The sequence below is a fragment of the Genypterus blacodes genome, unplaced genomic scaffold (genome assembly GCF_046128005.1).
Source record: "Genypterus blacodes isolate CSIRO-AG114 ecotype Tasmania unplaced genomic scaffold, CSIRO-AGI_Gbla_v1 ptg000107l_1, whole genome shotgun sequence".
NCBI lineage: Eukaryota > Metazoa > Chordata > Actinopteri > Ophidiiformes > Ophidiidae > Genypterus > Genypterus blacodes.
Window position 1 is genome coordinate 2,051,823 of NW_027466911.1, and position 22,178 is coordinate 2,074,000.

General features: G+C 46.1%; 1 protein-coding gene across 1 annotated transcript in view; it reads left to right on the forward strand.

Moving 5' to 3' along the window:
• Nucleotides 1–22,178, forward strand: part of col14a1a (collagen, type XIV, alpha 1a) — a gene marked incomplete at its 5' end in the record, with an annotated part of 88,746 nt that overhangs the window by 29,755 nt on the left and 36,813 nt on the right. The window contains 16 exons of the mRNA XM_076160718.1: nucleotides 104–249; nucleotides 383–512; nucleotides 606–745; nucleotides 833–959; nucleotides 2,056–2,195; nucleotides 4,057–4,189; nucleotides 4,578–4,613; nucleotides 6,478–6,620; nucleotides 8,562–8,694; nucleotides 9,340–9,462; nucleotides 11,082–11,231; nucleotides 13,991–14,107; nucleotides 15,621–15,767; nucleotides 16,518–16,592; nucleotides 17,717–17,856; nucleotides 20,589–20,712. Coding sequence (XP_076016833.1) covers nucleotides 104–249; nucleotides 383–512; nucleotides 606–745; nucleotides 833–959; nucleotides 2,056–2,195; nucleotides 4,057–4,189; nucleotides 4,578–4,613; nucleotides 6,478–6,620; nucleotides 8,562–8,694; nucleotides 9,340–9,462; nucleotides 11,082–11,231; nucleotides 13,991–14,107; nucleotides 15,621–15,767; nucleotides 16,518–16,592; nucleotides 17,717–17,856; nucleotides 20,589–20,712 — 2,004 coding nt within the window. The remainder of the gene's footprint in view (nucleotides 1–103; nucleotides 250–382; nucleotides 513–605; nucleotides 746–832; nucleotides 960–2,055; nucleotides 2,196–4,056; nucleotides 4,190–4,577; nucleotides 4,614–6,477; nucleotides 6,621–8,561; nucleotides 8,695–9,339; nucleotides 9,463–11,081; nucleotides 11,232–13,990; nucleotides 14,108–15,620; nucleotides 15,768–16,517; nucleotides 16,593–17,716; nucleotides 17,857–20,588; nucleotides 20,713–22,178) is intronic.

Genomic DNA, 22,178 nt, shown 5'->3' on the forward strand with positions numbered 1-22,178 from the left:
TGAAAAATCCTGCTGACAGACAGAGAGACAGAGAGACAACCCAACATGATCAAAAACATCATCTGTGTGTGTGTGTTGTTTGTTCACGTGTGTGTGTGTGTAGTGGCCCTTCCTGCAGTGACAAGCCTGCAGCTGCTCGATGTGACTCAAAGCTCCATGAAAGCGCGATGGGACAGTGTGGACGGCGTCTCAGGTTACATGCTGCTGTACGCGCCGCTCACAGAGGACAGAGACTCTGAGGAGAGGGAGGTAAAGGAAGAGAAGAGAGAGAGAGACCCACAGAAATTACATTACATTACAATCTATCCATCCAATTTGTGTTAGATGCTGATGTATGTGTGTGTGTGTGTGTGTGTGTGTGTGTGTGAATCCTCTCTTCCAGGTGAGAGTATCTGATTTAGAGACAGAGTTGCCGCTTGAAGGGTTAATCCCCAACACTGAGTACACCGTCACTATATATGCCATGTATGGAGAGGAGGCCAGTGACCCTGTGACACACCAGGAAACCACATGTGAGCAAACACACACACACACACAAATAAAGACACACCTTCTCCCAAAACTCTGGAAATCATCATCATATGGTTTACTTCCCGTCTCCTCAGGGCCGCTGAGCTCGCCGAGTAACCTCCGGTTCTCTGACATCACCCATAACTCCGCCCATATCAGCTGGGACCCCGCCCCCACAGGAGTCAAAGGCTACCGGGTCATGTGGGTCAAGACAGACGGACTCGTCACTGAGGAGGTGTGTGTCATACGTCGCACTGTAGCGTCTGTGTGTGTGTACATTAGCCATGTCCCTCTGTCACGCGTGTGTTGTGTGTCCTTGCAGGTGCAGTTGGGTCCAGTGACCTCCTACGACCTCAGTAAGCTCAACTCTCTGATGGAATACTCGGTTGCCATCTTTGCCCTGTATGACGAGGGCCAATCGGAGCCGCTCACCGATGGATTCACCACCTGTAAGAACTCAAGAGTCGCGTTATCATCAGTGACAAAGAGTTGTGATAACTGCGGTGATGTGTTATTCTCCAGCCCCGAAGTTTCCAGCCCAATTTCCTGAAACTAGTTCAGAGCACCATCCATTCCTCCCTCAGTGCCAAACTCCGTTGGGTTTTAGTGCCCTTACTGGTCCCTCTGTTCTTCTGGCCCTCTGCCCATCTCATTTGCACCTCCGCATAATAGCTCAGTCACATTAAAAGGTCATTTCATCGTCCCTGACTGTTCCGTCACGCTAACGGTTATTGATTTGTCGGAATATCCCTTTAAGCAACAAGCAGTTAGGCTCCAGCGCTGCGTCAGCTAAAAGAAATATATTTTTTGCCGAGTCGCTGTTAAAGCATGAGTTGGCTGTAAACGGCCTGTGTCGCTCTCTGTGCGACTCCTGGCACCTTTCGGTTCAACGGCCCAGGACGGAGCCTTCAGGAGGTGAACACACAGCACAACGCAACACTCGTTTCTTAGTGCGTGCTTGATTTTTAAGTGTTTTCTTTGGTCTTGAGGGTTAGGGTTAGATTGAAGTCCACCAATGTCCAATTTGTATTTCTAAAGACAAATTGTGTCAAAGGTGTGACAAGTTTCAGAAGTATGGGTCCAAAATCAAACACATATACCGGTGCAGATGGACTAGCTGATGATGCGTGTCTGTCTGAAGATGAGAGGATAAAGGCTTTTTAGCTTTTGGAAGAGTACCATGAACATTATTTTGCTTTTGTATTAGTTGGAGGCCCCGTCGTTCCTTTGGAGCCCACGCTCCTACTCTGTCATTTGGAATCGTTTTCAGATCATTTTTTCTCCCCCAGTTTGATGACGGTGCTGTGATTCACCTCAGCTATCAAACAGCCCATTATAGCCATTACACACAGTCTGACATCAAACCAACTTCGGTCATTGTTGTAACTGCACAGGAGACATTTGCCATGAATATCAGTTAAGTGGCAACAAACTCTTGGTATTTGAAAGTACTGGTTGTATATCTGTAAATCACAACAGGGTGAAAGACTTAAGTGCTGTCTGTCTGTCTGTCTGTCTGTCTCGATCTCTCTCTATCTCTTTCAGCTCCAGTTCCCGGGCCTCTGAACCTGCGCACCAGTGATCTCACCACAGACAGCTTCGAGGTCAGCTGGGATCACTCAGCCAGTGACATCGTCTTCTACAGACTCTCCTGGGCACCGTTCACAGGTGGCGATGCGAAGGAGGTCAGTGCTCAGAGCCCACTGTGGTCCATTAGGTGAAATATTTCAGGCAGCACTTTTCTGCCACCAACAAGAAAGAAACAACCGCAACTGTAGCTCCCTAGATTAACAGACATCGTAAATTATGTTGGAAACATGTGCATGAAACATTAAGCGTGAATCCAAACTTGTTTTTTTTTCTCTTCCTGGAACTGACATATTGCACTGATGATATATTTCATTCGGAATTAAAAAAGATAATGGCCTGAATGGATTTCCAATTAAATTAAGAATTCAGTGTTTCTCAACATCTCCAGAGGAAGAAGTGGGCGATGAAGTGGAGTCTTTGTTCGGTGCACTCACACATACACTCCACTCCTCTAATGAGTGGGACGGGAGCTGGTGAAACCCTTGGCAAGGCTGAATATAAATAAAGGCTTAATAAATCTAGAACTTAATAGCTTTCCTGTTTTATTACCATGATCTTGGATTTAGAGAGTCGGCGGGCGGGGATAGAGCCGTTAGCCCTTTGAGCGAGTGTGCTTGCGTCCTTGCCTGCATGTTGAGTATGTGTGTGTGTGTGTGTGTGAGAGAGAACGTGTGTGTGTGTTTGTGTTTTTGCTGAGAGCCATCGGAGCTGAAAATAACACTCTAGGGAGTTGGAGAGGATAGAGAAGGAGGTACACAAAGCTGCTCTTTCCCTGTTTATCTACAGTACCTCTCTCTCTCCCTCTCCCTCTCTCTCTCTCTCTCTGTAGTGATATCTGAGAGGAAATACATTTGCAATGACACATCACCCAGATTAAACCATTGTGAGAATTTGGAGATCCACAATAGAGAGAAATTAAACGATTATTGATCATTCTTTTTGCTTTTGTATCTGCTGTTGTTCTTCATTTGTGCTGTATTTGCTTCAGCGGCGTCCTGATACCATTTCAAAAGATTTGTATCTTCCTGCGCTCCTGTCTCATTGATGAAATGACTGTTTTCCTTCTTTCTTTAATCAGCCATCTGCACAAATGGCAATGCTGCTTTTGTACAGAAAAAAACATTAGAGCAAAATATGGAAATACATCTCAGAACAAGACAAACAAGTAGAATATGTCAAACGTATCTCCTCCAAGGGAAGCACAAATCGCTGGTCCCCATTGGTGAAATTTGTGTAAGTGTGCCTCCAAGGCCTCTGCAAAGAAACAAACCCTGCCTGTGATCTGCCTATTGAGTCGGTTACATTCAATTCCAGTTTAAAAGCGGCTCTGCACTGAAGCGAGCTGTACTTCTGATGACCTCTTTGTGTTAACCTCAGGGTCTGATTCTTGTTTTGCGTTGGTGCAGATTGCAGTCGATGGTTGGACTCCAGCAGCACCTTGGGTATGTAGGGATGGAACATTTTGGCTTTATTAAACACATTTCTTCTTGTAATACAACGACAAGTGTGCTAAGTACATTTGCTTTATGATTCCTCCAACATGTAAACATTGTAAAATGAGCACCAATATTCACAAATGTGCACCAACAGTACCTGCTGTTGTCTTGAATTAATTTAGGAGTACAAAGGAGATTTATTATTTTATGCTTTTGGCAGCTTTCTCTGTTAAAACTCATCAATGTCCTTGGATTTCAACGTCTGTTATTGTACTTTGGAGTATAAATAATCTTGTCAGACAATTTTTAAATATCACATCTTGAAGGTAACTTAGCAAACTCCTCCTATTTACTCTCCTCCAGCTATTTCAGAAACAGCGGGATGTCTGCTAAAATATGAGAATTTAATAAAAGAAAAGGGACAAAACAAATTCTAGTTTTAGTTCGTTTAGTTAGTTGGTTGTAATATCAGCCAACATCTGTGGGGCGTTCGAAGTCATAACTTGTGTTTGCCGTCTAGGTGATGGTGGATGGAACAGACGACAGCTTCTTCCTGACGGACCTGAGTCCATCTACCACGTATGAAGTCATGCTGACGGCCGTAGTCAAAGACGGTTCGGAGAGCAACGCCTTGTCTGTGATAGAGACCACACGTAAGAAGAACTCCAGTCTACAAATCAGAATAGGAATTTACCTCTGGCTGCATTAATAACAAAGAGAAACATTGATCAAACTGAGATAATACCCTGTGAACCTGCGCTGCATAACTCTCCTCTCCTCAGCCAGCCCGGTCAGAAGCTCCCATCCAATCACAAAGGCCCGCTAGGATCATAGAATTATCTCTTCTTGGATCAAAATAATGCTGGGCACGAGTCAGCTTGCATTGATTTTGTTATCACAGCCAATCTCAAGAGGGAGAAAATCTATCATCCCATCAATGATTTGTTATGTATTTCTGTCTAATTACCTTCGTTATTGATATGGAGAGTTGTTGAGAGTTTCCATCTAATTATGTGATTTATGTCTTCGGTATTTCCCCAGTGGCCCAGACAACAACGATTGCTACAACTACCACAGGTAACAAATGTCCTAATTACTCTTCTCTACTGGCCCGCTGTGTCACCATGGATACAAATCACATCGCACTCTTTATATTATTCTGTGTGTGTTAACCTTTATATTAGCTGATCTGGTCTTATATGGACAAACACAGCAAAGTTATGACAAATGAAGGTTCTGACCACACTACAGACACTGGATCAGGACTCCTGTAACATTTGCATTGAAACATACATCTTACCTTGCTCATGAGCACATCATCAGTGATAATGGGAGTTTGTAGGGAGGCAGTGGCTTAGTGGGTAGAGCTTCCGCCTAAGAACCGGAGGGTTGCTGGTTCGAGTCCCTGCCGAGGTGCCCCTGAGCAAGGCATCGAACCCCCAGTTGCTGCCCCCTCTGCGTAGGGTGGTAATGTAATGTAAGTCGCTTTGGATAAAAGCATCTGCTAAATGATTGTAATGTAATGTGATGTTCCTGACGTCTTTCGGGTCTTTACCTCATATCCATGGCGGATTAGCCCATGGACCCTCCTCATCCAAAGCCTCCATCAGGCCCTTCTGGCTGTGTCTGCCTTGTTCTGTCTTTAGTCCTTGGCACTGCAAATCCCCTTCAGCCAAGCTTGATGGGCGCACACCTCCGTCCTCCAGATGATCTTCCTATGGCACTGTCAACTCCAAAACAAGAATGTTGGAAGAGATGTTGACTCTGAGGCCAGGTGGACGTCTAGTCTCAAGGTAATCTGGATACTGTGCCATGGGAACTCCATCCAGCCACCCTGTGATGTGCCAGTCTCTCGTGTCCGTGATAGAGTTCTAGATCTCCGTGCTCTCCTGCTCTCACGAAATCGATCATCTGGATGGAGACGCGTACTCATTTACTGCTATTACGGATTCCCGTGCTGATGGTCGCTCAGTTCTCGGTCTTGTGTCACTGGCAGTATTGGCCCTCGGGATGTGTTCCAGAGTTCTATTATTAACTGCAATTCACAGAACTTTGAACAAACCAATGAGTTAGAGACCGGATTTGAAGTAGTTGAACCAGAAGGCTTTGAACCATAAACTTTGTAATCTTTGTGTTGCTGGAATTTTTGGCATTTCCTGCAGCAGCCAGGCCGAGATGTACTTCTCTGTGTGCCGTAGTGAAGCAAGTTAAAGCACTGAGATTTTGTTCCAATGCGGTCTTGTGGTTCGATGGGGAACAGTGGTACTTAATTAGAAAGCTCTCCCTGCTGTCCAGCTTCAGTCACGGCTCAAGCCAGAGCATCTGTCTAGAAACTGCTCTGCCATGGAAATGTGAACGGCTGCCGCGGCTGCCAGCACTTCCTGATGTTGCCAGTCACAGCAGAGTTTTGGCTGATGTTTGTTTGGATGTCAGGAGAGAAGAATCGCTCCAAACTGACTGATGAGGCGCTGTTTACTTCCATATCTGACCTATCCATGATTGCAAAACTGGCAGATCCTGAACATTCTGGAGCTGGATGCACTTTAGTACAAATCATTGCTTGCATTCTCCCTCAACACACGCTGCTCTGAAAATGCAGGAACTTTCCCTGACAGACTAGGTTTAAAGACTTAATTTTGATCGACACAACATCAAAAACACGTTTCAGCTTTGCTTCTATCTTCTGAAGTGGTCCTATGAAAACCAAGCCCCCTCACACTGACGCATGACGATAGACACTTGGCTTTCACCTCTTTATTTGTGCTTCATTTTGTCAGCCAACACATCACAATGAGCACACTGGCAGGTCTTCTTTTGATTTACTCTTCAAAATCTGGGAATACGTGTTTTTCCTCCTCCGGAGTGGTTCGACGCGGTTATTCATCTAGGCTGATGTATTAATCCCTCGGCTCAAAGTGCTTTCTGTGATGTTGCGCTGCAGCTCCACGTCAGGCGGTGAGAAACCTTCAGCTTAGCCACGAGACCACCCAGAGCTTGGAGGCGTCGTGGGAGCTGGAGGACCCCCGCGTGTCCGGCTACAGGGTCTCCTACGCCGACCGGAGGGGAGACCGCAAGGAAGAGACGGTGAGTTTGGCTGCGGCCTTGTCGTCTAATCAGCGTTGTCTGTCGTGAGCCAAAGGCTGGAGGGGTTAAGCTCGAAAGTGCCTGAACACACACACACACACACACACACACACACACAGTGACAAGAGGACACTGCTGCAGAATAACCAATTTAAAGAAGTTGTGTTTGGAGAAAGATTCTTGTTATTCCACACCTCCAGCCAAGTGGACTGTCTCTGCAGGGTGCGGGGGGGTGACCAGGGGGGTCATCTGCTGCTCCAATCAGAAAACTGATTAGGCATTAAGTCTCGGCTCTCTCAACCTCGCCATTGTGATCCCGCTATTCGTGGGAGGAAGAGCCCTTGAGCTCGGTGCCACGCGCAACGACCCCGATCACGGACGGACACGTACGCATACGTGCCCACGCACACGTAAACGCCACGCCGCTCTCTCCCTCTCCGTCTTTCCCTTAATCCACACACACTCTCTCTCTCTCTCTCTCTCTCTCCCCTGTTTTAATTTCCTACCGCGGGGGGAAGATGGAAAGGCCGGGCCGAGCCTGAAGACATTCCATTATCTTTTCAGCAGCCATTTACCTCAGTGTGAGCGGCGATGGAGGGCATCTGAGGAAGGGGCAGAAAAAAAAACACCAAACAAAACAAAGGGCCGCCCAGGGAAGAAACAGTTGCTAAACAAAAGCAGTGAAAGGCTTAAATCAGTCGGCCTGATGACAGATAAGGGTGCGTTTAGGTCGCCGCTGTTCCTTTTCTTCATGTGGATGTGCTGAGAAAGCGAGATGAGGCAGAGTGGGACTGTTTCGGTGTGTGTGTGTGTGTGTGTTTTAAGCACCTATGCCAGCCCCCCCACACACATTTTGCTGGGGATCAGTTCAGTCAGCACAGTGCGTTATGTTAAAGTCTCATGTCATACAAATCAAATGTTGTCTCTGTTGGACATCAGAGAGTTCAGAGGAGAGTCGATGTGTTGGACCTCATCTCTCCAGTAAAAACTCTCTCAATTGTCTCGGTGCGTTCAGGTCCTTTCAGGTTGGTCAACAAATTAGGTTGTTTATATGAATACAGATAACCTTAATTGCTTTCAATCGGTTTCGCACCAATAACAAAAGAGGGCAGAGTCCAAGTTCACGTCGGCATTCATCAGCACGGCGTCTCGTCTCCTCTGTGTCGCCGTGTCAAATTCCTTATTTCTATGCTAATGCCTTTCAATAAACTGATACTTTACACAAATGTATAGTTTGGGGATAAAAAGGAAGATGGAGAGAAAGAAGAAAGTTTAACACTTCTGAATGAAAAGCCTTTAGGTGCACTGGGTTTTCCTCTAATGGATTCCTTGCTGCCTCACCATTGGCCTCGGCTGACTTTATTGACTAAACTGAAGTGAGCAGAATTCTTGAACAGTTGTGGCTCAAATCCCTGAGGGTGTGTGGCATTTTGTAGCCACTTTCTGCTTCGACAAATACGGCCTAGGCTTTATATTTAACCCCTGAACGTCCAAGGAAACATGCGGTATCATGCTGTGTCATGCATGTGGGTGTTGTGTGTGTGTATAGTATAGCGTTTGCTCACTTCATACTCTCTGATTATCTGTCTGTGCCGCCATTAAGGCAAATGCGAGTGAGTAATGGGATTAATAGGATTCTGTTGTTCGCCGTCACAGTGTGAGGCGACGCTCCACGGTGAGGAAACGCGCGCGGGAGTGTTTTGCCCCGACACAGACGTTTACATGCATGAATAAATCGATTTACGATGGCATTACAATGTCTGTTAACTGGAGTAAGCGTACATTGATTTGTGCTGATGACAGCGGCGTCACGGTGACGAGATGTCTGCAAAAGAAAACGCCTCCAACATGGTATAATGGAAGTTTGAATGTGTTTGTGAATGTACTGAATTATTAAAATGTAATATATGTATTTGTGTGTGTGTGTGTGTGTGTGTGTAGGTAATAGTCCCTGGTGGTCAGAGGACAGCGATGCTTCAACCTCTGCTATCAGACACCGAGTACAAAGTAACGGTCACACCAGTGTACACAGATGGACAAGACGGCATCAGCTTGTCTGCCGTGGGAGCCACATGTAAGCCTTCACACACACACACACACACACACACACACACACACACACACACACACATCCTCCCCCATCTGTCTCTCTCTCTCGCTCTCTCTTCCTCTCTAAATAATTAACCCACATGGGTCAAATCTGGGCTTATGAATTTTCATTAATCAAAGGGGCAAATTTCAGTTTGGAGGCCTGAATCTGACACATCTGAGAGCTAATGAAAATGAATTCCATCGCACAGGACAGGACGTAGATCTGCATGGCACTATTTTCATGTTAATTTAACTTCCTGTTGTGAGTCGATGACAAATAGCGGTGCATTCTTAATTGTCCTAATGAGGGCTTGTGCATAATTACAGCTGCGCCTTTCAATAATGGCACAATTAAAGAAGTCTGCTCCGCTCTGATTGATTCTCTCAAACATTACCTCCTCTGCCTCTTATGAACTGCACTGATTTGTCTTGGAAATGTCACAATGCCACCATTCGTCATCACGAATCCATCATCACCTCAGCTGGCGCCTCCTGGATTTCTCAGTTTTTGCAAATCATATAGTTGAAGCCCATGATCAGCAGACACACTCCAGCTGTGTGTGTGTGTTTGTGTGTGTGTGTTCGGGGCTTTTTAATGGATTCTGCATCTCTGGTGTGTTTCCTTCAGTGCCGCTTTCATCTCCTAGCAACCTGCGTGTGTCAGAGGAGTGGTACAGCCGCTTCAGGGTCACCTGGGATCCAGCAAAGTCTCCAACTGAGGGCTACAGGATTGTTTACCAGCCCATCCATGGTACAAACACACACACATACACTCACACACCCACAGAGACGAAAAGTAGTAAAAATCCTATAAATGTACCTTTAGAAAAGTGGAAAGCTCTGGAGATTCTCATCTTTGAATTCTTGCAAGACCTTTGACATGCATAATGTATAAACACCAGAACACACACACGACACACACACGCAGCCACAAAGCCTGCACACAGAGTCCAGACGCATACACATTTACACGCAATCACACAGCTATTCTGACACACATAACAAAGTCAAGTTTAAGAGAAAATAGAGAACTCTACTGGTGGAATAAAAGAAGTTAATCATTAGTTGGTGAATACAAGAATTGTTTTGTGTGTTTGTATGTGTATGTGTGTGTGTGTTTGTGTGTGTGTGTGTGTGTGTGTGTGTGTTTGTGTGTGCTTCGCCATGGGACACACTTACCCAAACGCACTAATCCTTTTATTATGGGACGACTCACTGACAGCAAACCCATGACAACCCCATGGTATCTGAAGAAAACACTGCTGAGCTTGAGGTTCTAACAAGACGCTGGTGGCTTAAAGAGGAAGCAGCGGCTGTGATGTAGAGCCGAAATAAGACGTTCTTCCTCATTTAATTATTGGCTGGAAGTATCATCAAAAGCCCATTTTCACCGTTCTGGTGCTTCTCTACTGCTAATTGTTTCATCCTTCCCAGACAAGGCACCAGTCTTTATAGTTTCCACCACTGTTTTCACTCAGCGGAACACAATTACAGCGAGGCTGAGGCCGCAGCTTCAGCTTCAAGCAGACCGGCAGCATTAATGAGCTTATAGGGACCAAGTTCAAGGGAAACATATTGGACTTTAAGACGCTCAGTAGTAGACGCGCCTGTGCTCACGGGTGCCACACACACACACACACACACACACACACACACACACACAAGGAGCGACAAAAACATGCAAAACGTCCACACACACACACACACACACACACAGACACACGCACACACACACACACACACACACACACACACACACAAACACACACTTGTCCCCAAGCACACACACCCACCCACACACACAGTCTGTTTCCCATTAAACAGTGTTATGGTGGCTGTTGTGCTGTAAAGTTCATTACTGCTTCCTCCTGTTTCCTTTCTTCTTACTTACATTGTTTCATTCACTCCTTCACTGTGGACCCACTTAGTTTGCATTGTGTGTGTAAGTGTGTGTGTGATTGTGTGTGTGTGTGTGTGCGTGCGTGTGCGTGTGCGTGTGCGTGTGTCTAATCCTGAGTATAGCACATGCAGCTCCTTTTTTGAAGCAGGTGTTGGAAACAGCTCCATTATCAGTTTATCTACTATTATTATTGGCAACTCTAAGTGGTTAAATGTGTTTTAAGAATCTTAATATTTTTTTTATGATTCTCTTGATGGCCTCAAATGTATTGATTTGTTGGAACTTGCGGCTGAGAAGTGCGGTGTTTACAAAATCCAATTCTCTTTAATAATCTGAATTGTGTTTGCTTGTCTGTGTGTGTGTGTGAGAGAGTATACAGTGTGTCTGTGTGTGTCTGTGTGTGTGTGAGTATACAGTATATTTGTGTGTGTGTGTGTGTGTTTGATGTTTTTCTGTGATGTTTTTGTCAGAGCCAGAGGCGGTTTTGGAGACATCGGTGAGTGAGGATTCCACCTCCACGCTCCTCCTCAACCTGCCGACTGGGACGGAGTTCAGCGTCCAGGTGACGGCTCTGTACCCCTCAGGACACAGCCAACCACTGCTAGCGACTGCTAAGACGCGTAAGTTGGCACCAGAGCTACTGGCACACGCTGCATGGAGGAGGATGGAACCTGGGGGGATGAAAGCAGGAGCATCCCATAAGTGTAGCAGGTGGAAACAGATCAAGTGGGAGGGGAATTGGCCACTCCAAATTGGAAAAAGGAGGAAAAACAGACTATACTAGTGAATAAATGGTGGATATAGCATCTGATTGCACTTTACACACTGTGTGCTGGTGTGTCATCAACCGCTGAAGTGTTTAATTGTTGCATATTAAATCAAAAGCCCTACATGCTGCCTACAGTCTGTGAGGGGAAACAAGCAATGATCAGAATGATATATAGGCAGCAGCAGAAAGAGGAATCGGTTGAGAAAAAACTGAGGAATGAACAATATTCATATTAACTGCCGGGTGGTACCATCGTCTAATTTCCACTGAGACTTTAGCAAACAGACAGAGTCATTTTAATATTCCCCCGTCAGCCGGAGAGCAGGATCCTTTTTGCATACAGATGTGGCATCAGTAGCTGCAGTAAGACCTGATGCAGGGTTCAGTGCCTCTGTCTGAAACCAATACAGAGGGGGGGGGGGGAGGGGACAAGATGCTTATAAGGTGTGTGTGTGTGTGTATACCTCATTTGATCCTTTTGTTATGTGTGTGTTTGTGTGTGTGTGGGCGAGCATGCTTGAAACCCCTGTGGCAGAGGCCAACAGAACTATCAGGATAGTTGCTGTGTCAGTATCACTGAATATTAACGCAATGTGTGTGTGTGTGTGTGTGTGTGTGTCTATATGAGATTTCTGTTTTTCTTTCTTCACGAAACTGCTGTCTCATCCCCGGCTTTAAAGGCTTAGTGTCTGATTGGCCGCACAGGACGTGACAAATCGACGGAGCGTCCAATGAGATCAAAGCAAACACGGTGAAATTTTAATACCTCATGAATTTCTCATGCGGAGAGAAAAAAAACCTTTTTGTTTTACTTCTAAAAAGCAATTTGAAATTCAATTTACTTTGGAGAAGGAGAGAGAAAGAAAGACAAGAATGAATGCACGGAGACAGAGCCTGAAGAATAGCGTCTCATTCTTCTTCTGCTCCTTAATCATCATCATCCTGTAGAATGAGTGACGTCTTCCTCGCACCTCTCCGTCTCTATTAAGCCCCCGTAATGAAAGGCGTTCTTCCCCGAGCGGAGAGCAGAGCGACAGAATATAAGGTCACCACTTCCACACGGCCGTACAAAAGAGACGCAGGCGGTAAAGAAGTTTACACACATTTTCAGACATTTCCCTTTTTATGTTTCCTCTCCTTCTTATTGCTGCACACTCTCACAGCAGCCGTACATTGTAATGGATCACATTACTCTCCTGACCACATGACTAATCACTAAACATTTCGCAGGATGTACATTTCCTCTCAGGGAAAAAAGCAATTTGTGGCGAGCTGATGTAAATTCAGGTTAAATCCATGTAGAGAGGAGGAGCTCTGATTTATTAATGGGATGTGTCCCTTCATTTGTCATTCTAATAAGGACGATAACATCACAATTCCTGTCTGCTGGCATATTTCCCAGGGTGCGTTGCGTTCACCGCAGCCTCACCGTGGGAGCCAACTGCCGTGTTTGCTCCGATAAATTACACGTATAGGATGAAGAATAAAAAGGTAATTATTGGCACCTTGAGGACCGTTGAGTGGAATGAGGCCATTTCCCCCCCCAAAAAAATTAAATTTTATGCACTTGATAGCGACGGGACTGGAACTTCAGACGTGCAGTAAAAAAGAGTTTTCCTCCGGACTGTTGAAGGACGATCAGTCAATCTGGTCTGAGGAAGCGGAGTAGAATTAGTTAAAGTCGTTAAACGGGAATAAAACATGGAAGGTGAGAGGAATGTGACACAAAGAAGCAGGAAGTAGCAGACGGGGTTTAATGTGTGCAGTGTGTTGGTACAGTAGTCGCTTATAGTTGTCCTACATATGTATGCATGCTGGTTATCTCGTGTGTGTGTGTGTGTGTGTGTGTATTGTATTGAAAGGAATGATTGGAATGTTGCCTGCATAATTCACAAGTATTTAAAAGAAGCCTCCTGCCACACGATGCCGGCAGAATACAGACATTTAATGGTGCGAGAGCCCAGTGAGTTTTATACCCTCAGCAAAATCTGTTAATAAAGGAGGACAGTGAGGAGCCCACACAGAGGGGGAGAGAGGGAGGGGGGGCAGAGAGAGAGTGTGTGTGTGTGTGTGTGCACATGTCCTTACTGAAATCTCACCTCTAAACAAGATCCAACCTCTTGTGTCGTCCAAGAGGAAAGATTCATATCAGGTCCAACACAATGTCACCATAACCTCTAAGATCTTGGTCTGATGCTGTTGTCTCCTCTTCACTTCTGCCTTATGTGACACATGAAAGTCACTTGATAGGAGGATGGAGATGACTTTACACTGTAACATACTCCATGTCTCCATAGTTACTCGAAATTCCTCTGTGAAGAAGCCAGTCTGAGCAGAGCAGATGGTGCAGGACGGACCCGTCTTATTCAGTCAAACTTCAGTGATTAACCTCAGTGATGCATTAGTGTTGTATTTAAAACCAGACGGGAGAAGCTGCTAGTGAGGAACACAGAGAGGAAGAGGAAGAAGAAGAAGAAGAAGAAGCAGCTCAGTTTATACAGTAACGCTAATCCACTCTCTAACCTTCTCTCTCTCTCTCTCTCTCTCTCTCTCTCTCTCTCTGTCTCTCTCTCTTTCGCTCTCTCTCTCTCTCCCCCTCTCTCTCTCCAGTGGTCCTGGGTGTCTCAGGCTTGTCCACCTACCAGGTGCGTCATGACAGCATGTGTGTCCAGTGGCAGCCCGTCCCTCAGGCCACACTGTACAGAGTGTCCGTACTGTCCCACTTCAGTAAGTACATTGACTGTCAACGCAAGAGTGTGTGTGTGTGTGTGTGTGTGTTCAGTGTTAGAACTCTATCTCTGTTCTTAAAGGTGTTGAAAGGAAGTTCATTCCCGCTGACTGAGCTCATTTGCAGGATAATTTCATTGCCTCGCTGTCAGATTAATGGAAAAAATGAAGGCAGGATCTTTCAAGAAAACTTTTGCGTTTGTTAAAATATCAGCAGGTGTCAAAGGTCACGCAGGTCACACTGAAGAGGGAACGATGGAGATTTTGTCTTCACTTTGCACAAATGCCTCCTGAGGTGATAATGGGATGGGAGATTGCACAGAACAACAGAACTATCAGGGAGCAGCTCCCACTCGGGGTGTGTGTGTGGATGCTTTGCTCTCGCTGATGTAATGAAAATGTGGCGATAATTCTGTCTTAACACAGATTTCACTGTTACATTGAGATAAACTGGAGGCATTTGTGTTGTCTGGCCTATTACTGCCATAAAACACTATAAAGAAGAAGCAGCAGGCAGATTCCTCCTTCCCCTCCTCCGTCCGATCCTTCTACTCTAGGCTGAGGCAGCACAGACACCTGGCCTGCTGCCTCTCCAAACAGGAAACCACCCGACAGCCGCCTCCATCAACTTCATCTGTAGCCGCAAAGAGGAGAAGGAGGAAGATGAGAAGCTCATTTGTCATTCTCCTCTTTGAGAGACACGCTGGGAAATAGAATTAGACTAATGAAACTGACAAATGGCTGCTATTAGTGTTTGTGTTTCCAATTTCCACTTGGTCCCTTTTTGGCTGCGGACATAAATTTTCATTTTCCTTTTCATTCTTTTTTTTAGACCGCAGAGACATTTTAAATTCAGGCAAATTAGACACGTTTGTAGTTTGCATTCTCGGCTATTACGACACAATAATGAATCATTTCATTTATCAGTGGACAATTAGATACTTTTCCTTATCAGACTTGGGTTTAATGACATTATTTCTAATTTCCTGGCTGAGCTGTGAAAGTTCTGCAAGTATCTGGATGAGTACAGAGCCGTAAAGTCACAACCTGATTTGTTTAGACTGAAACAAATGATGATTTAAAAGCTTCTGACATTCTACGTGTGACAGGTGGTTGTTGTTATTTAATTTTGCCTTTTCCACGAGTGTGCAGTTTCACTCGGAGGCACATGTTTGAACACCAGCTTAATTTGATTTGAAGTTGCATCGTGCTTCAGTCTGGAACTCATTTTCCGCCCAGTGTTTTTGCTGTCGGTGAAGCGTGCCGCGACCTTTAGGGTCAGGTGGAGAGCGACTGATGCATCCTCTTCAACTGAGCAGTTACCTTTAACTAAGTAAATGAACGAGGCTGCTCAGTGTGTAACAACCAAAGACTCGACTGTGCTTGGAAGGTTCCAGATGCCGCAGAAAGAGGAAACAGAAACGCTAATTCAAAGCAGAGCTTGGGTGTGATTTTAAACCTGACGCCGTTTCCCAAATTCACCTCAATGTTTCTGTGATTGTTTCACTTGCAGACGGTCAGATGCAGGAAGTGAGCCTAGGGGGCGGGGCCCCGCGACACTGCTTCCACGACCTCACTCCCACCAGCCAATACCAGATCAGGGTCCAGACCCGGATGCAGGAGCTGGAGGGACCGGCCGTCTCCATCACCGACATGACACGTATGTTACAAAGTCTCACACATACACACACACACACACACACACACAAACGATTGTCCCAAGACATGCTGCTGATTGGCTCTTCAGCTGCGGCCCACACACTTTTTGTGGGGGCATGTGTGTGAGGCAACGAACATTGCACAACATTAAGAAGCATAGTGTTTCTAAGCAACATCACTGTAGCCTGAAACACACGAGGCCCAAACAAGTGAGCAGCTTTCTGTGAGTGCAGCGGCTAAATTATCACTCGTCGCCAACAATTACCCAACAAGCTTTTCTGCTTTCTGCAAAAATAATTGGCTGGGTGCTGTGGCGCCTCAATCTGAACCACGGGGATTGTTCCAGTAGTCCAGATATAGAATATGTGAAGCAGGGGAAGGGGAGCTTCAAGAATAAAGTAGAAAGATGGAGTATGATGCTTCCGTGTGAGTGATGGAGATGAAGACACAGGACAGTGTGAGAGCCTCACTGCTGCTCTGAGGCCATCAGGAGCTGCAGCTTCTCTACAAATTAGACTTTGGCTACTGCTGCTCCTTATTGCGCCTCATTCAGGCTGTTTACTGTGTACAAGTGTGTGTGTGAGTATGAATGTGTGTGCGAGTGTGTGGAGAGTAGATAAACCCGATGATGAGTCCACTCGTCTTCGCTGTCGTGATTGATGACCTTGTCTTGAATGTCCTGTCTGTGTGTGTGTGTGTGTGTGTGTGTGTGTGTGTGTGTGTGTGTGTGTGTGTGTGTGTGTGTGTACAGTGCCAGCACCCACTCAGGCTCCGACTGACCCTCCCGCCACAGAACCTCCTCCCACCATCCCTCCTGCTAAAGAAGGTGAGCAGCAACACGCCAAACACACACACACACACACACACACACACACACACACACACACACACATCTGCATGGTGCTTACCCAGTGTTTGTGGCTTGTATTACTTAAAAATGATAATTAGTTACTTAAAAATGGAGATTATTGTCATTGGTCATCATTTTCTAAATTCTGTGATTTAGCACTTTTTTCATTACATTCTTTAATATTTAAAGAACTCTATTAAAACCTAATTAAATAAACAAACAGGAAGTGAAAATATCTGCTCTGTGGCTTTATAGCAAACTAGAGATTTAACTACTGAAGGGATTTGTTTCAAATATTACCATGATGCAGGCTAACTTTAAAACTTTAATGTACTTAAAGTGTACACATTGTAGCTGCATTATGTGTGAAGATATTAGGATTATTTCCCTGACGTACAGACGTATAAACTCAGGCTTGGTTGGTTAAGCAGCTCCATTTTCTTCAGCATCAAACAGCAGAGTCGTCAGTCCCACTCACGTTCTGGCTCCAACATCCCGTTTCCCCCCCGTGTTAGCTGAATTAAACACCTCAAAATGTCTAGACCAGCCTGAGAAGACGAGGCAGCAGCAGCAGGTGTGAGCTGGTAGTTTGACCTCTGCACCTCCTCTGCACCTCCTCCTGTCTGATTGAGTCGCGTTAATACGGCGACTCCGCAAACACACAGACGCACCTGCTGAGCGAGTCTATGAGCGTTTCCATCTTCGTCTCTGACCTTTGTCAGGACGATGCTTCTCCATCCGTAATGACGGGAAACCTTTACTCACCATGAGACAGGAAACAGGAGAGAGAGAGAGGGAGTGAGAGCGCAACGCAGAGAGAGACGGGGGATACTATTCAGTCTCTCTCTTTTCTGCCTGGCTGTCTGCCCACCGGTCCCCCTCTTTCTCATTGTCTCTCTCTAGTGACTGAACACAGAGAGGAAGAAGAAGAAGAAGAAGCAGCTCAGTTTATACAGTAACACAAGCTTATCTAACTCTCTGTCTCTCTGTCTCTCTGTCTCTCTGTCTCTCTGTCTCTCTGTCACTCTGTCTCTCTGTCTCTGTCTCTCTTTCTCTCTGTCTCTGTCTCTCTTTCTCTCTGTCTCTCCCTCTCTCTGCAGTGTGTAAGGAGGCCAAGGCTGACCTGGTGTTCCTGGTCGACGGTTCCTGGTCCATCGGAGACGACAACTTCTTGAAGATCACGCGTTTCCTCTACAGCACCATGGGGTCGCTGGATCTAATTGGACCGGACGGCACCCAGGTGAGTCGCAGAGGCGTGAGGGGGAAACCAAGGAGTACGTTTCACTTTCCTCCTTCCCTAACGTGAAGCAGGGGAAAGATTTGTGACATTACAGCTCCGCCTGAACGCAGTCTTGACCACATGAGTTTGAATAATACGTCTATGAGCCTCCCTGGTCTCCTGCTTTTCCCATTAAGAACAGGAGTGGTCGTCCAGCAGCCATTACAAACACACATCAAGCAGTTAAAATCATCTATACTATAAATTTAGCAAAAACAAACACGTGCATGTCTGCGTTTGTTCTCTCTCTTTGTAATTTATTCTCTTATTATGCTGCTTATTGCCCATTTACTTCTCTGACAAATGGATGCTCGCGGGAAATGGAATACAGAGCAGATGCTGGGGATGCAGCCAAGAGTAGCCACACAGAAAGCGATCCTTGTGATTAAATAAGAAAATGGCAAATCATAGTATAATTTGCGGCACAAGAGGCCGTTTAAGAGAGAGATAAAAAATATATATTCCTTCCTTTAAAAAATTCCCTGAAGTGGGATTGCCTTCCAACCTTTGCTACCTTGCTGAGCGCCGCAGTGTGGAGCTTCTATCCGCACCGAACCGCCCGCCATCCAGACATTCTCCACGCAAACGTTTCCCAAATGTTTCTTAAAATCCTCCACAAATCTTCCAATCAGCAACTTTACAGCTCGTCGTCCTTTTGTGATGCGGATATGATGCGTCTCTGTGTGTGTGTGTGTGTGTGTTTGTGTGTGTGTGTGTGTGTGTGTGTGTGTGTGTGTGTGTGTGTGTGTGTGTGTGTGTGTGACGCCAAGCTCACCTTGAAAACTTAAGTCTGGCTGCTGTTTGGATGAATCACTTACGAGCTCGTTGTTTTCAGAGCACAAATTCCCCTTCATATTCTCTTTGGCCTTCCCCTCCCTGGAGAGTTGAATGTGACACACAAGTGTTTTTATCTGCTGTACATAAAACCTGAGAGAGGAGTCCATCTCTTCCTCACAAAGACGTTTTTAATTAACTGCGCTCGTTTAGTCTCCAGGGAATGTGTTTGTGCCACGAACATCAACATAAACAGAAGCCATGATGCTCTCCAATCAGCCAGCCGTGACTAATATTTAGATTTCATTGAAGAAAGAGCAGAAAGAGCAGAATGACACCGTGCAGTCATTTTTATTCCCCTTATTATATCGTTATTTTCCCCGTTGATAACCGTGTATCAGGCTGATCAGCAGCTGTGCCGGGCGGTGACCAGGTCAGCCCCCCAACCCTCCCCGTCTCCCCCCTCTGACACCTTATTGCTCTTGGCCTGCGTCGTCGCCCCTCAGCGGGTCGCCCAGGCCTCTTTAGGTTCATTCGTCTTGACACAGTAGTGCACATAAACCCTCTTATTTCATTTGTTTATAAGCCGCTGTTATGTGTGTGTGTGTGTGTGTGTGTGTGTGTGTGGTTACCCCCGGTTGTACCCCATAACCCTCTGGCTGCAGGCTGCAGAGAGCCAAACATTGGCTGTAATGTGAGAGATTTGGCTTGTACACTAAAGACGGAGCTGGCTGGTAAATGCAGAGCAACTTCAGCCAACATCAGCACCATTAGCAGTCTGGAGGTAATGATAGTTGTTCGCCACACTTAGTAAAGTAAAGCAGGAAGATTGATTATAGATGTGTGTTTGGATTCTGCACATAAATAGACGGAGTGTTTCAGTGAGATTTCATTCAACGCCTAAAGAAATGTGCATAAAGGGGGGATTTAATATGATGATCTGGTATTCAAGCTTTGACTCAACATTATAAAAGCAGAAAGCTGTGATGTATTGATAATCATTGGTGTCATTTCATATTTAACCTGGCAGCCGTGAACGATATCGTAGGTCTGAGTGTCGGTAAATGGATGGATTGTTGGTTAGAATAGAAACCAGGGGGGAATGTTTGGAGCTGCTGGGTGACAGAGTGCAGCTCTGTTCTGTGTGACAAAGTCTAAAACTGACAATAATGTTGCTGGTGACCTCATCATAAAGCTCTGCTGACCTTATGAAACTCTGATGGATGGTGCTGCATCATGGAGCAATAAGGAAGTGGAAGCAGCAGCAGCAGCAGCAGGATCGTTTATGTGACACGCTGCCGTGTGTCTCTGACAGCTTAGTTAGTTCTGTTAGTTAAAATGTAAAATGGGAGATCTGCTCCTCTTCAGTTTTATATTATCTTGTACACAGAATGATCCCGGTGATGAATCTGGGACGCTTGGATGCTCGTGTGCTCGTATGGCTTCATGGCTCTGTTGTGCCACATGAGGTGTTATGGAGCCATTTCGCCTCTCCCTGTTCCATTTGGAGAAGAGCTGAAACAAACTGACTCATCTCACGCGCAGCACGTTTTCATACACAAACTTCGGGGGAGGGGGGAGAGGGGAGAGAGGGAGAGAGGGAGGGGGAGAGGGGGGCTGGGTCTGGCACAAACGTGAGCAGATGGCGACCGAATTTCAATTTCTGGTGTGAATTATTCCCGTAAGGCAAATCAATACTAATAACAGTCCAGGGAAACAAGAATCTAACTTTTGTTAATTTGATTTGAGGTGATCTAAACTTTAAAAATCTATTTCCCTCTCTCTCTCCCTCCCTCTCTCCCTGTCCTCTCTCTCTCTCTCTCTCTCTCTCTCTCTCTCTCTCTCTCTCTCTCTCTCTCTCTCTCTCTCTCTCTCTCTTTCTCTCTCTGCCTCTCTCCCTCTCTCTCTCTCTCTGTCAGGTGGCCATTGCCCAGTTCAGCGACGATGCTCGGACAGAATTCCAGCTGAGTTCCCATAGTAACAAGGAAGACCTGCTGGAAGCCATTCAGAAGATCCAATACAAGGGAGGAAACACCAAGACAGGTCAGCAGCAACGCCACGGAATAAGTTAGGACTAGGATCAATGCTTGTCCAGAAGATGACGGTAAATAGAGAATATGTCGGTCATGATAGGATCTCATGGTTCTGCAGGATCTTCAGTCTTCCTTCCTCGTGGTGTCTCGTCTTCACTCTCAGCACTTGGAGCCTGTTTGGTGGAGCTCACAGTGCAGCAGGTCACAGCACAGTGTCTGCTCGCCGTAATTGTGTCCTTGAGCTTTCATATCGGTTCCAGAGCTGCCAGACCCCCGCCCCCCCCTCCCCGCCCACCCCCACCCTCTTAACATCCACTCCTCTCTCCCTCCCTAACATCCTCGTCCCCTCTCCTCCATCTCCCGTGTCCTCTCTTGACCCCAGCCAATGTTCTCTCTCTGCTTTTCTAACAGTGTTCTGCTTCTAATCCTTCACCCCTTCACTGTTTCCCCGCTCTTCCTCAGCATGCCTTCTTATTTCTCCTCCTGTTCTCACCTCCATCTCCCTCCTCCTCCTCCTCCTGTACTGCTTTCTGATTCATCCCTTATAGTTTCATAAAAAAATCAATGTCCATCTCTGTTCATTCTCTCCGTCCTTCTTCTGCATTAGCTTCCTCTGACATTTCAGACTTTAAATCTGGACGCTCCCTCTCCTCCTTCATAAACTCCAAACTCTCCTCAGAGACTCCTCGCGGCCACTAAATCCCCCAGAAGCATCAATTATACGACTACAGCTTCCTGTAAAATGACTGAGTGTTTGGAGATGTGTCACGCCCGTGGGATCAAAGCCATCGCCGTGAAAACCAGTTGTAAAATTCGCACAAAGCCGCCTGTGCAGCCGCCGTGCAGCCACCACGCTGAGGCCGGCGAGCTGGTGTCAGTTCCCAGGGTATTTATTTCCTTCGTTTTGCTCGACTTTAGTTCGGTTTCAATTTATTTTGGGTGCGACTTGTTTCGCCCTGGCGGGTTCCTCTCCCATCAGCTCGGCCGCAGAGCGTTTTACTGTAGCGGTGGCTCCTTCGGTGGCACCTCAGAGGTTGGGGAGCGCATTAACAACCCCTGGTCACGAGCTGCTCTCCCCATGTATGTAATGATGCTTTTCTGTACGCTCAGCCGTCTCTTTTTAGATTTAAAGCGCCGGCTCCTGCGTGAGGAAAGACCAGGAGCACGATTCGTCGCGTCCAAACCCGAATATGCTGAGATTTCTGCTGTTCACTATTCATTTATTCATCAGAGCATTAGTGCGTCTCTGACTGGGTCGTGGGAATGATTGAGTTAATGTAGCTGCTGTAGTAATAAGACTTTATCCCTGTGTGTGTGTGTGTGTGTGTAGTGCTATATATAGTATTTGTGCTAATCCTTGACTCTGCTTGGCTGTGAAGTGTATTCACGGTGAGGGAGTCACATCACTGCTGTCGTGTTAGCAGTGTTTGGCTGATTGACTCTCAGTGTCCTAAAGCAGCATTGATTTCGGGGTTC